The sequence below is a fragment of the Mobula birostris genome, chromosome 11 (genome assembly GCF_030028105.1).
Source record: "Mobula birostris isolate sMobBir1 chromosome 11, sMobBir1.hap1, whole genome shotgun sequence".
In the NCBI taxonomy this organism is placed as follows: Eukaryota; Metazoa; Chordata; class Chondrichthyes; order Myliobatiformes; family Myliobatidae; genus Mobula; species Mobula birostris.
In genome coordinates, this window is record NC_092380.1 from 78,268,987 (window position 1) to 78,284,560 (window position 15,574).

The 15,574-nt window shown below is 37.9% G+C and overlaps 1 protein-coding gene across 3 annotated transcripts in view; it reads right to left on the bottom strand.

The window, feature by feature from the left end:
- The window catches only part of sbf2 (SET binding factor 2), a 572,061-nt gene that overhangs the window by 101,572 nt on the left and 454,915 nt on the right, over positions 1–15,574 (bottom strand). For all 3 annotated transcript variants that reach the window (XM_072272620.1, XM_072272618.1, XM_072272617.1), the window contains exons 20-22: positions 10,082–10,254; positions 7,648–7,721; positions 1,449–1,644 (exon numbers count right to left, since the gene is read on the bottom strand). In XM_072272620.1, the coding sequence (XP_072128721.1) occupies positions 1,449–1,644; positions 7,648–7,721; positions 10,082–10,254 (443 nt within the window). The remainder of the gene's footprint in view (positions 1–1,448; positions 1,645–7,647; positions 7,722–10,081; positions 10,255–15,574) is intronic.

The window sequence follows — 15,574 nt, forward strand, 5'->3', positions numbered from 1 at the left end:
ATGACTAATCAGCATATGGGAGGGAAACTGAAAATCTGACTGAGTGGTGTCACAAGAACAACCTCTCTCGCAATGTCAGCAAGACCAAGGAGCTGATTATTGATTCAGGAGGAGGAAATTGGGGGTCCATGAGTCAGTCCTCATCGGAGGATTGAAGCTGGAGAATATCAATTCCTTGGGTGTTATCCTTTCAGAAGAACTGTCCTGGGCCCAGCATGTAAGTGCCATTATGAAGAAAGCTTGGCAGTGCCTCTACTTCCTTAGAAGTTTGCAAAGGTTTGGCATGACATCCAAAACTTTTACAAATTTCGATAGCTGTGTGGTGGAGAGTATATTGAGTGGTTGCATTACAGCCTGGTATGGAAACACTGACATCAAACAAAAATCTTACAAGAAGTAGTAGATATGGCCCAGTCCATCACAGGTAAAGCCCCTCCCGCCCCCACATTGTACATCTAGCACATCTACGTGGAACACTGTTGCAGGAAAGCAGCATCAATCATCAAGGACCTCCAGCACGCAGATTCTGCTCTCTCACTGCTGCCATCAGGGTGGTACTGGAGCCTCAGGACTCTCACCACCAGGTTTAGGAACAGTTAATACCCCTCAACGATCATACTCTTGAACTAAAGGGGATAACATCACTAAGCTTCATTTGCCCCATCAGTGAGCTGTTCCCACAACCTATGGACTCACTTTCAAGGACTTTTCATCTCATGTTCTCAATATTTATTACTTAGTTAGTTATTATTATTATTTCTTCTCTCTTTTGTATTTGCAGTTTGTTTGTCTGCCCTATTGGGTGTTGTCTTTCATTGATTCTATTATGCTTTTTGTATTTGCTGAGAAAGCCCCCAAGAAAATGAATCTCGGGATTGTATATGGTGACATACATGTACTTTGATAATAAACTTACTTTGAACTACACATAGGGCCATATATTAAGATCACTGTTAGCATAGGAAATCAGGCTATATTAACCAAAGAAATTAATCTGTCAATCCAATGGCTACAGATGCCAAGAAGTGTGGATCATTCCAAGTTTAAAATCTGACTGTGGTACAATATTAGTTATTTTATAATGTAGGAAGAGTATCAACATACCTCTCCCCATAATTTTTAACTGAATAAATGTATATTTTTGTGTGACAAAATGTGAGGTAGCAACATATAAACTGATGTAAAATTGGTGGGATACAAAAAAAAACTTAGCATGTAACATTAAACTGAATAGGCACCTCCAAAGTATTGAAGAAATATAACTGACATTATTCTGTTCCTCAAAAGTTACCATACAAATATCAAAGCATCTCAGTCACAAGAATTGATGAAAATCTGCAAAATGTTTTGTTTCATCTTGACAGTTAAAAAGATTATAAAATTATTTCTTAATAAATTATACATGATTAGCTTTTAATGTCATAAATGTAAAGTTTTTAAAAGCCTACCCAAGGGATCATGTGGGGTGCCTTTGAAAATAATTCGATATGTTGTTAGAAATAAAGCCCCCTCTGCAGGAAGAATGTGTGGTCCACCCAGGGCTCCCCCTGTTGCTTCTTCTCGACCATCTGGGTCCAGAACAACACGCAACCCCTCTCCAACAAACTCTTCACCAGGTAATAGAGCTGGCCGTAAAATTTTGGGCTGTAAAAGTATGGGAAAAATAAATTGCAAGAATCATATAAATAACAAACTTCAAAGAGACCATATCCCTTCTGTTGATGAATACAAGGATAATAGAAATACTTGATTCTAGTGAGCATGTAACATGCATTTGGTTGTAATTATGTTTTTATTTGCTGCTCAAATGAACTTAATTTATACTCAAAGCCCCAATTTGATGATAAACATTAGTCCAAAACTTTAATCCAGAAAAAAAAAATTGCAAAACAAACCAACAATAGAGATATGCTCTTCTTAATGAATGTAGGAAATAGTCATCCTCTTAAGTAAGAAGTTTGAAACAAATTCTAGTGGTACCTACTCATCAGTCCTTGTCTGTAGATCTTCAATGCCAGGTTGATTCGTCATTTCTGCCACAGAGTACTGTATATAAGATGTGGGAAATCTTCTACACAACCTCATCAGGTTGCCTAGCTGTAATTGTTTTAAGGTCTGGGAAGTAGCTGATGACCAATACCAAGCATTTCAAATTTCCTTTTTAAGTTAATGTCCTAGTCAGTTACCAATTAATGGCATTTCTTTGCATATTCTGGTTTTGCTTCATAAATACATGTACCATTAAATTTGCTGAGTTTCTAAACCATTCATTTAAATTTTTTGTTTATTAAACTTTATATATACATGTGTTTTTGCATCATTGTGTTCAAGTTTGAAAATAGATTTTCATCCAAGATATAAATAGTAGTTTACAGAATTCTTAAGCGGATGAAGATCTCTCTGGCTACGTGTCTGTAGTTGACAATTGCCAGGGCTTTTTGATGTTTAAATTCTCGTGTTAATAAAGGCACATTTCTGCACAGCATCCTAAAATGTTCACATATATGATTTCCATGATTTGTGACAGTTGCACCAAACATGATAATGCATTTTTGAACTACTGATTTGTTAATTAGTTACTGGTTGAAGGTGTCTCATGTTTTTTAAAGTTCAAATCAACTGTCATGTTTTGGATCCATTCAACGACCTTTATATTTTCTGCATGTTGTGAATGAAGACTCAAAAACTCTCATTCATCAGGTCCAACATTTCTTTAGTCTCTCTTTATTAACATGTTACACATAATTACTTTGGTATCTTCATGTAACTGGAACTACAGTTTCTTGAATTATATTATCTGGAACACGAATATTCTCTCAAAATTCTGTTGATCGTAATTTGTTTAGTTCCATTTACTATAGGTTTACAGATCACAGAGGTTTGGTCTTTCTGAACAGAATTGGATTCATAGGAAATTCTATATGGGGCAGCTGCCTTCAAATTGACCACATAGTCTTCAAGTTTTCCAAAAGTTTCTTTTCTGTCACTGGATTCTCAGTATATTAGCAAGTTTTTAGCAGCCCACAAACTAGACAATGACATGTCTAGTAATACATCCAAAATTGCATCTGGCTCCACAGTGTAATTCCTCTACTGTTTTGGGGGAAAAGAATCAGCCTCCTAAAAGCGAGAAAAAGTTTCGACTTAATGATGTAGGATTTTAAATCTGGACCCATTATTTGAATGAATCTAAGATGAAGGAAAACTGGTACAATTTTCTGCAGCGTGCAGAGTCGCCGATGTATGCCGGTGGCATCTTGAATGGATTTGGCCCAGTACATCTCAGATAAAACCCTCCCAGCCATTGAGCACATCTACATGAAACACTGCCGTAGAAAAGCAGCATCCATCATCAAAGATCCTCACCACCCAGACCATGCTGTTTTCTGACTGCTGTCATCAGGTAGTGGGTACCAGAGCACCAGTACTCGCACCACCAGGTTCAAGAACAGTTACTACCCCTCAACCATCAGGTTCTTGAACAAAAGGGAATAAACCCCACTCATTCTGCTCCTGGCATTCCATAATCCATATTCTCACTTGACGCTTTATCTTGCTATTTCATGCTTGTAATTTATTGCTATTTATTTATATTTTCATTTGCACAGTTCGTTGTCCATTGATCCTGTTTACATTTATTGTTCTATAGACTGCTAACGATACCTGCTAAGCATGTATGTACTCCGATAATAAATCTTATTTTGAACTTGGAACTTCTTTTGAAATATTGCATTATGTTCTCTGACGAAAGATGTTTATGGGGAAGATCTGCTCATGTTATTAACATTTCACAGACTAGCTGCTGCTTTGGTTCTTGGTCACATACTGCAGGGTAGTCTCCATTCATAGATATGTTCATTGATCCCATTTACCAGGGTGCTACTGGGTATCCATAGATGGGGTTTCTGCACATTTCTGACTTTTTTGCTGTACATTTAATTTCTCTTGACAGCCCTGTTTATCTCAACATATCAATTACCTTTTTGAACTGATTTGCTTCCAGAGATCTCATGACTCTGGAGATAGGCAGATCGAGAGTTGGTGTCCCGGCAGGAGATTGGTGTGTCGTGGGAGTTGGAAGATCTACGGCTGTGTGCCCAGAGACCTGAGATCTTCGGGCACAGACTCGGAAAAAGCGACACAATGGACTTTAACATCGTAAACCAGTGAGTTGTTTGTTATGTCTCCCCTCTCACTGTGAAACAGAGACACCCCTTTCTCCCTTACTAGGGAGGGAGGGAGGGAGAGAGAGAGAGAGAGGGCGAGAGAGCTTGTGGTATGTTGAACGCCGGGTGAACGAGTAGTCCTTGGGGCACTGTAAGTCTCTGTCTTTGCTGTTGCCTTGCTGCACGCTTGAGTGCTCAGTGGTGGGGGCCAATGCTTTTTTTTTGCTGGTGGGGGAGGGGGATCTTTGTTTGCTGTTGCTTATGCGCAGGAGGAAGGGGAGCTGGGGAGGACTTTGGGGTTCTAACATTTAACTGTTATTCATTCTTTGGGGGCACTCCTCTGTTTTCAGGGATGGCTACAAAGAAAAAGCATTTCAGGATGTATATTGTATACATTTCTCTGACATTAAATGAAGTCATATCCTTGGAGTTTTCTCGTGAGATTTTGATATCAATTTGAAATATCAACTAGCAATAGACACAAAATGCTGGAGGAATTCCCCCAGCATTTTGTGTGCTGTTCGAGATTGCCAACATCTGCAAGATCTCCTGTGTTTATGAGAAACCATTAGCCATTTTATATCAATCTCTGGTATACATTCTATGACTATTAATGAGGACCAAAGTTATTTGTTCATCTATATTCCATTAAGTACAAATCTGACTAAATTTATCCAATTTCTTCCCAAGGGTCCTACTGAACATTATGTTCACTCCTCTTTGGATCTAGAAATGCTAGTTTCGCTTTCTACAATCTGAGGTTCATAATTTATTTGGTTCTTTGCTTAGCCTTTGACATCTGACTCCTATGGTCAGTATTTTTCTTCAATATCATCTATTTTCTTTCAGGTATCCTGAGAACTTCAATTTCAATTTACATTGGAAATCCTGGAAGGGCAACATGGTAGCATAGTGGTTAGCATGACACTATTATAGCTTGGGGCATCGGAGCTCGGTGTTCAACTTCAGCTCTGTCTGTAAGAAGGTTGTACGTTCTCCCTGTGACTGCGTGGGTTTCCTGCTAGTGCTCTGGTTTCCTCCCACAGTGCAAAGGCATACCAGTCAGTAGGTAATTGGTCATTGTAAGTTGGCCTGTGATGAGGTTGGGTTAATAAATAAGTGGGATGCTGGGCAGCCGCCTCGTTGGACTGGAAGGGCCTGTTCCACCCTGTTAATTCATTTTCCAGAAAAATTTGTATCCTTCTAGTTTCTGAAAACAACCGAAGTCTCTTGATATCTCAGATCAAAATAAAGGAAATATAATAAACTTTTAATCAATTATAGTTTGTATAAAGGCTGAGAGGCACACGATACACTACTGCAGCCTAAAAGTTACAGTTACCCAGCATCAATACTGAACTGCGATGCTATTTGTGTGGAGTCTGCATAAACCAGCCCCCCGTGACCAGGTGCTCCTGCTCCTTTCACACCCTCAAGATTGGTGGATTAAGTGATACAATATATTACCAAGAGTGAGTGGCTGGAAGGAGATTCAGAGTGAGGTTGAAGGACTTCAGAGACAGAATAGATCACAGTGTGGAAATGGCATTGCTGGGAATGCTGACAAATGGGACACACTGAAAGGGTTGAATGGTCTCCTATCTCAGAAGAAAATATGAGATAAATAAGAAAATTTTCCTTTCAGTCAAATACACTGAAATGCTGCATCATTTTCCAACAATACCTTTTTTGTTGGAAAAGGAGTTTAATAAATCAACTAGCAGGTTCTTGAAATACATACTGGAGAAACATTTTTAGTGGTTATAATCAGTTCCTTCAGTAATGGCTGTTCTGCACTTTCTATGTGGCAATTACCAATAGCTATCTTAAGGCATCAGGCTAATTTGGCGTTTGATGATCATTCATTGCAAAGAATCAATTCTATACTGAAGATATAATGTCTAGGAAAATGTTGGCCTCATTTCCTTTCGAAACAAAAAAGAAGCGAGTACTGCTTTAAAGTTATCAATTATTCTCTGTCTATCTAGCCTGCACTTCATCAGTATGGCAGAAACCTGAACATGATGGAGTGTTGAGTTAAAATGTAAAATTCGAACATATAGAATAAAGTACTGTTTTCAAGACTTCATTTATTTTTAGGTTCTCCAGTTTTACTTACATTTTGCAAAATACTTGAGATTTGTTGTAGAACTAAACTAAGCTTTCTCTTTAGATTTCTTTATGTTCATTTTTACATGTAATTTCAGCTGCTTCATTATTTTTGCAATAACTTATTGAAACATTTCTGCACTATTTCCAGTCAAACTGTAGATTCCTATTGCTTACAATTCTGCTCTGAAAGCTGCACTACTTTTAGTTTAAAAGGAAAAAGTATGTTTGTATTTTAAATAACAGCTGTTTTAAAGAATGTTGCTACACAGGGGGAATATAAAATACTAAGAACATAGTGGAGCCAAGTCAATTTTCAATGCCAAAAAAAAAAGCATTTTAAAGAAGCAGCCTGGAAAACATTTTGTTTAAAAAGAGGGAGAAGCTATGAGGAGATGCAATGAATAGTATTTTTACAAGTCTGTACAACTTTCATCAAAAAAAAGATTCAGTTGATCTGATCTCATCTGGATTCCCAGGCTTTCACCAATTCGAATAATTATCCTGTAATATTACAATTTACTTTTCATAAAATATTGGCAGTTCATTCAGCCAACATTTAAAGGAAATTATATTCATAATGTGGTAACTTTTGGGACACTATATTGGTGATTCCCAAAGAGCATACCTTTTAAGATGTCCATAAAACTGAAACGTTAAACAACATTATGTTGCTTTCCTGATTATGCACCAAAAACTTAAGAGTATCAGGTTCTAAAAATTGAACAGTTAACCATAGATATGAGACTGAAAAATTTAACACACTGCAAGAATATTAAAGAATTGCTTAAAAAATTGTTGAAATGCAATGGATAAGATCATTTTAGACTGAAACAATTTCTATGGTAAGCAATATCTGACAATGATATAGTGGCCAAAAATGGCCAACAACAAATAAAATCAAAAATTCCACTTGTCTAATTTTTGGACCATGAATAACTGGAAGGTCTCTGCAGTCCAACAGACTAACTGTTGTGATACCAGATGCTTATCATTAGGTGGTGCTGCAGTGATTTAATACAAGTGTGGATTACCCTCCAGCCCTATTTACTTGCACCAATCTGAAAGAAGAAAGCAAAGAATAAGGAAGTTTAAGAAGCATGGAGTTAAAGTAAAACTACTACTATTAACATAAAACAGAGTAAATGAAATAAAGAAAACAAACCAAAATATAGAAATGGTAAAGGGATATGATTATAGGAAATTAAAAGTCAATGATTATTAAAGCAAAAGAAATTAAATCTTATAACCAGTTCTATCAGGTATTAAGAGCAACTAATGAGAGGCCTAATCACCAGAGCAGATTTAGGTTATCTTACTTCCTTTTTGGAGTGTAGGGATACATGCTAAAATAAGTGATGTATTTGTTTACCTTCTGTATTGGTGGAAGCCTCCTGCTTTCCCGATGAACAGCCTCCAGTGTCTCAATATGCATTGCCACAATTCCTTAAACAGTAAAACCACAGTCAGTTTAACTATTTGTGAAAAATAAATTATTCTGAAACATAGTCTCTATAGCCTTTATTTCATGACATACATACATACATATATAATTAAATCTGGAAGGTTAGTTTTGGGGAATAATGAGATTAGACACATGGCAAGTACAAACGTTTGTAGAACAGACTATTAAACCTATGATTAAAAAGTGATCATTGTATTTGTTTGCTGAAGAAAACTAAGCCTTCACATTTTGCTGCCCTGCTACATACCAGTCTAATTTGTACTATAAAAATGATAACAACATATTATAAAACACATTTTATTTGCTGCTTTCCCCATAGCATTATCTATTCCTTAGACCAGAATGGTCTGTGTGTCTCTGTGTGTCATTTCATCTGAGGAGAACTTCGTCTTCTAATGGCTTCAAGTAACCCAGGCAGTTTTTATTTTTCTCTCATGTTAATGAATGAATTACAGGCATCCAGGTTATAGAATTTATACTTCTACAAGTCAGTGAAGCAAACAACTAAATCAAAAACAACATAAAACAGAAAACAAGAAAAACCTGCAAAGATGTTATCATGAAGAGTGTTAGACTCATTAACAAAAATCACTCTAAATTTGAAATGAATGATTACATGGCACAAAGAAAAAGTTACTGCAGATTTTTCTTAATAAATTCACAGATATTCTAAAGTCAGTGAGTTCCAGAGGGTTAACTAAAATTGCACTGATTGTGCTGTTTTGTCTCTCACGGACCCCTAAGGTAACAGAACAAAATATTTCGGTCTAACCATTAACTACATGCAGCCTAATCAGGATTTCTGAATCATCCATTTCTTTTTTATGTGCATAGAGCCCTATAGCATGGGACGAGGTCCTTTGGACCAAGTCAACCATGTCCTGAGCTCCTCCCATTTCTCTGCATTCCTTTTCTTGTACCTGTCTTTTAAACATTGTAATTGTACAACCTCAACCACTTCCTCTGACAGTTGGCTCCATTATTACCCACTACCCCAATGAGAAAAAACATCTCTTTTAAATCTTTTGTGTGTCATTTTAAACATGTTCCCTATAGTTTTAGACCAGTGTCCTGGCAACAAGATATTGACTATCCATATTACCTTTGTCCCTCATGATCTTATAAACCATTATAAAATCATCTTTCAGACTCCATCGCTGCAGAGAAAACAATACTAGTCTATCCAGTCTCTTCTTATAACTCACGCCCTCCGGCTGCTGCAAACTCCTTGCAAATATGTCCTATACCCACCCTTTTGTATCACATCCTTCCTGTAGTATAGTTTCCAGAAATGAACAGAATATTCCGGTATCCTATACATTTGTAAAATAAATCCCAACTGTTGAATTCAGTACCCCATAATATGTTTTCTTCACCACCCTGTCTATCTGTGTTGCCAGCTTCAGGACGTATGCACTGGAAATTTTGTCACATTTATGATTTTCAGAAGCCATACACTTAGATATTTCTTTCTATCAATTCCAGTGCTATGTCTGATTCTAAGGTCTGTAGAATTTGTAAACTTCATACATCTTCTATACCAATCTGAAATGGCTAGCTCCACAGAGGGTTTGGGAGATGATTATACCAGTTATCCAAGCAAAGGATTTGCATATACTATAGATTGCAGTAGTAGTAACACTTAAACCAATCTGAAATTCTGTAATGCATAAAAATTATGATTGCAGCTGTGAATAAAGCCAATTCCAGCTGAATATTGTGGCAGAGTACAAAAGTGTTAGTATTAGCTGCATCAACAAACCTAAACTTCTAAAATTCAACCATCAAACACTCATACAATAAGCATGAGCTAGAAGTTAATTAACAGAACCCTGAATGCTGCCAGTGATCCCTTTAAATAGCACTAATGTTAGGCTCCTTTCTACTGCTGAACTTCAGTTTAGCTGTGGGGAGTAAGAAAGCTATGTATTCTAGTTTTATGGTTTTCATGATTTGGCAGGTATGTCCCAAAATGGAATCAATGGCATAAAACAGGACAGATCCGTCTACTCCAGTGACGTTGTCTTACTGTTGGTTGAAACTGTGCCAACATGCCGCTCTTGTGGAGGGGTAGGGGGTGGGGGAGCAGAGGTGTGAATATCAGTATGAATGTATAAATCAACATAATTTTGGAACTGAAACAGCTACAGATTAAAATTTTTGTACTGCGTCCAATTCTGATGAATAGCAAGGACTCTCTACAATGATACTAATGGTAACAATTGTGGTAAAAAAAAATGAAAACAGTAAGAATCAAAAACTTCTCTGCAAATCAGTGGACAAGTATCTATAAAACCACTCACTCTTAGATTTTTTAATGTAAAACACTTTATATCCCAACCTGGTATCATGCAGTGCAAATTCTTGATATGGTCCTGTGTGACCCCGCTCTCAGTGCAAACTTTGTCAACAAATCTTGTTATAAAACGAACAACTGCATTGGCAACATCATTATTCTCTGCATCTTCAAACCCACTTTCGGTGTCGTAACTTTCAGCGACACTGCCAGCAATGCTGAAAAATAAACAGTAAAAGGCTTCAATAAACTGTGGAACTCACAGCATCATTACAAACATAACTTTCATTTTCAAGCTTTGAACAAAGATATGTGGCTTTGAGAGTGGATTGGTATAAGGGGTGCGAAAAGTAATTTGAGTTTTCAGAGTAAATGATCACTGCTATTTGTTCAGCACTGTTCTTGAGGCTAGAGCTTTATGCTCTGTCTGTAGCTACTTGAAAAACTTATAGTGCAGCCTAATTACAGAAATGGTTCTCAAAGTTTTCTTTTAAGAAAGTGCTTCCTATTATTCTTTCAGCAGGATATTATTATAACAACTATCACCTACAAGAGTATCCCCAAAGCAGCAAGCCATCTCCGTCTACAATGGCAATCAAAAACAGACTGGATGGTGGTGTGCTTCAACCAGTACAACTGACTGGATCCTATTAAGACCAATATGTTGAGCCTTCAGGGTTATTTCAGGAGGAAACACTGGTAAGATAGACATTGTAAATCACAGTGGAAATCTTGGCCTGATCCAGCATTCATTTGAGTGCTCATTTAAACATTCATGTGAGAAAGGTTTTAGAGCAGAATACCATAAGATATCGGAGGAAAATTAGGCCATTTGGCCCATCAAATCTGCTCAGCCATTTCATCATGGCTGATCCAATTTACCTCTCAGCCCCAGTCTCCTGTCTTCTCCCTGTATCCCTTCATGCCCTGACCAATCAAAAATCCATTGACCACTACCTTAAATATACATAAAGACTTGGCTTCCACAGCTGCCTGTGGCAAAGAATTCCACAGATTCACCACACTCTGGCTAAAGAAATTCCTCATCTCTGTTCTAAAAGGACACCCCTCTATTCTGAGTCTGTGTCCTCTGGTCTTAGACTCTCCTCTCCACATCTACTCTGTCAAGGCCTTTCACCATTCGATAGGTTTCAATGAGGTCACCCCTCACTCTTCTGAATTCCAGTGAATACAGGCACAGAGTCGTCAAACTTTCTCATATGACAAGCCATTCAATCCGGGAATCACCTTTGTAAACCTCTTCTGAACCTTCTCTAGTATCAGCACATTCTTTCTAAGATAAGAGGCCCAAAACTGCTTACAATACTCCAAGTGAGGCCTCACCTGTGCTTTATAAAGTCTCAGCATTACATCTTTGTTTTTATATTCTAGTCCTCTTGAAATGAATGCTAACAATGCATTTGCCTTTCTCACCACAGACTCAACCTGTAAATAAACCTTCAGGGAATCCTGCACTAGGATCCCCAAGTCCATTTGTGCCTCAGATTTTTGTATTTAATCTCCATTCAGAAAATAGTCAACTCTTTCATTACTTCTACCAAAGCTTCTGATCATACACTTCCCGACACCGTATTCCATCTGCCATTTCTTTGCCCATTCTCCTAATCAGTCTGAGTCCTTCTGTAGCCTCTCTACTTCCTCAGAACGAACTGCTCCTCTACCAATATCTTCTGCAAACATTGCAACAAAGTAATCAATTCCATCATCCAAATCATTGACATATAACGTAAAAAGAGTTGGCCCCAACACAGACTCCTGTGGAACAATATTAGTCACCAGCAGCCGGACAGAAAAGGCTCCTTTTATTCTCTCTCTTTGTCTGCTGCCAATCATAGGTTCGTAGCTTGTGAAGCAGCCTCATGTGTGACATCTTGTCAAAGGTTTTCTGAAAATTCAAGTACACATCATCAACCAATTCTCCTTTATCTAATATTATTTCTTCAAAGAATTCCAACAGATTTATCAGGCAAGATTTTCCCTTGAGGAAACCATGTTGACTACTGCCTATTTTATCATGTGCCTCCAAATACTGTGAGACCCCATACTTAATAATCAACATTTTCCAAACCGCTGAGGTCAATCCAATAGGCCTTTAGTTTAATTTCTTTTGCCTCTCTCCCTTCTTGAAGAGTGGAATGACATTTGCAGTTTTCCTGTCTTCCAGAACCATTCCAGAATCTAGTGATTCTTGAAAGATCATTACTAATGCCTCCAAGATCTCTTTAGCTACCTCTTTAAGGACTGTAGGGTGTACACCATCCTGTCCAGCTGACTTACCTACCTTCAGACCTTTCAGCTTCCCAAGAACCCTTTGTCTAATTATGGTAACTTCACACATTCATGCCCTGACACCTGGAACTTCTACTATACTGCTAGTTTCATCACGGTGAAGATGATGCAAAATACTTACTCAGTTCATCCGCTATTTCCTTGTCCCCCATTACTACCTGTCCAGCGTCGTTTTCCAGCAGTCCGGTATCCACTCTCGCCTCTCTTTTGAACTTTATGTATCTAAAGAACTTTTGGTATTCTCTTTAATATCATTGGTTAGCTTACTTTCGTATTCCATCTTTACCTAATGACTTCTTAAGTTGCCTTCTGATGGTTTTAAAAGTTTCCCAATCCCCTAACTTCCCACTAATCTTTGCTCTATTATATGCCCTCTCTTTGGCTCTTATGTTGGCTTTGACTTCTCGTTAGCCATGGTTGTGTCATCTTCCCTTTAGAATACTTTCTCCTCTTTGGGATGTATATATCCTGTACCTTCTGAATTGCTTCCAGAAATTCCAGCCATTGCTGCTCTGCCATCTTCCCTGCCAGTGTTCTTTTCCAATCAATTCTGGCCAACTCCTTTCTTTTGCCTTGGTAATTCCCTTTACTCCACTGTAATACTGATATATCTAACTTTAGCTTCTCCTTCTCAAATTTCAGGGTGAATTCGACCAGACTATGATCGCTTTCCCCCAAGGGTTCTTTTACCTTAAGGTCTCTAATCAATTCTGGTTCATTGCACAATATCCAATTCAGAATAGCAGATCCTCTAGTGGGCTCAACCATGAGCTGCTCTATAACGGCACTCTAGAAACTCCCCAGAAGTTCTGCCCTGTAACTTAGCAGCTAACTCCCTGAACTCCCTTTGCAGAATCTTGTCACTCGTCCTACCCATGTCATTGGTACCTACATGATCACGACTTCTGACTCCCATTTAAGAATGCTGAGGACTCTATTTGAGATATCCCAGACCCTGGCACCCAGGAGGCATCATAGCACCCAGAAAACTCGTTCTCACATACAGAACCTCCTGTTCATTCCCGTGACTAATGAATCACCAATCACCACAGCGTGCCTCTTCTTCCCCTTTCCCTTCTGAGCCACAGAGCCAGAATCAGTGCCAGAGGCCTGACCACTGTGACTTTACTCTCTCAGGTCATTCCACAACCACTCCCCCCCCCCCCCCCCCCCCCAGTATCGAAAGTGATATACCTGTTGTTGAGGAGGATGGCCACAGGGGTACTCTGCACTGGCTCCTTTCCCCTCTCTTGACAGTCACCCAGTTTCTTGTGTCCTGCACCTTCAGTATAACTACCTCTCTATATGTCCTTATCTACCATCTCATCAGCCTCCTGAATGATTCGGAGCTCATCCAGTCCAGCTCCAACACCTTAATGTGGTTTGTTAGAAGCTACAGCTGGATGCACTTCTCACAATTGTAGTGGTCAGGAATACAGGAGATCTCCCTGCCTTCCCACATCCCACAAGAGGAATATTGCACTATCGTGCCTGTCATCTCTACCTAGCTGAATAGATGCGCAAGTATTCATTTTCTGCGAAAAGGAATATTGCCCATCAATCTACACTGCACATTGTAATAAAAATACATGTTGAAATGCACATGCCCCATTCCAGCCCACTCCACTTTCCTGCCAGTTGCCACTGTCATTCAAATTGTCGAATGTTGAAACATCTATTGATGTCAGCTTTTAATATATGAGCAACTGAATACGAATACATTCTACAAAAAGAAATGGCTCATGATCTGATATTAATGGCTATTCTTGTGCGCAGATGTTATGAGCCCCATCCTAGACTTCTCAGGATGTAGAAGAGTCTTTTAGTCTATCCCTCTAAGAGTCTTGAAGATCTCAATGCAATCACCTGAGCCTTCTAAATTGAAGTGATAATTCAGCATTTTAGGATACAATCTGGAAAACCAGCAATGCACTGAGTCTAAAGCATGTATATTCTTCCTATGGTTTGGAGATCAAAATCTCACAAAGTTTTTCACAAGAGGTCTCACCAAAGTGTTCCGCACTTAAGTTTCTCATAGTTTCAAAACAGTTTCTCATTATTTAAAAGATTTTCTATTTTTCAACAAATAAGATATGATTACATTACGTTTTAAAATGTGATACTCCACATATCATTTTCTTGTTTACTGAGCTAATTGATCTACTTCAGTTGCAGACTGAATACTCACGGATCACTTTTTCATCTGGCTCTGAGCCATCAGCAATAAATTATCAGCATTTCAAACTATAAAATAATGCTGACAGTGATGAGAACATTACCTGAGTGTAATTATCATACCCCCTACCATATGACTATTTCTTCGAGTTTCAAATTAAATTATTTCTTACTGAACATGTTCTAATTTCATGCTATCTTGAAATGACTAATGGATTTCAAAACACCAATCTGAAAACTCAGTTTTTGAAAACATGCAAAGGATTTTATTTGAATGTTTCTTATTAATTGTTTACTTGGAGATGCTATCCCAGAGGTCTTTAAATAAAAGGAAAATATCTCAGATTTTGCTGCTTTTAATAAAATAATGTTGTCAATGCAATCACTTTCTTACTTAATACATATATGTATAGTTTACGAATTTGCTACAAGAGCATATTGATTTTATTGAAATCCAGTTTATGTAATGCATTTGTTTATTATAGAGGATGTACAAGGTTGATATGAATATTGTTTAGTTGAATGGTAATGAAGTAACTGCCAGAACATCTTGATGATTTGCAAACCTTTCAGCAGCACTTCCAGAAGCAGAGATAAATTCCATTCCTAGCATTGTAAAAAGACCAAAAAGTTGACGTGACCAACCTCTGACCTTGAAAGACTTCAAGTTCAGTCACATTATGCGCAACATTCCAATTTAATCTTGTTCATGTACTGAATGCCAAGAAAAACATGCTACATAATGTAGCGGAAAAAAATATCTGTGAACAACCACTTCTCTTCCTTTCTCAGGAAGGTGAGATGTTGGAGACAAGATGGCCCAGTGAGTTTCACATTTAACCTTCAACTTTGGGAAATAGTTCAATCCAACTAATGTTGCACAACACAAAGACTCCGCAGATAATTTTGAAGAAATGCCAACTCATTCCAACTTCCACTTTTTTGGCAAAATGCTAACTTAATAAAAAGTATTAAGGTATGTACAAGATATTATATTTACAATTAGATATGCAAATAGGTAAATATGAGAGATGATTTCAGTTTAGAAAGCTT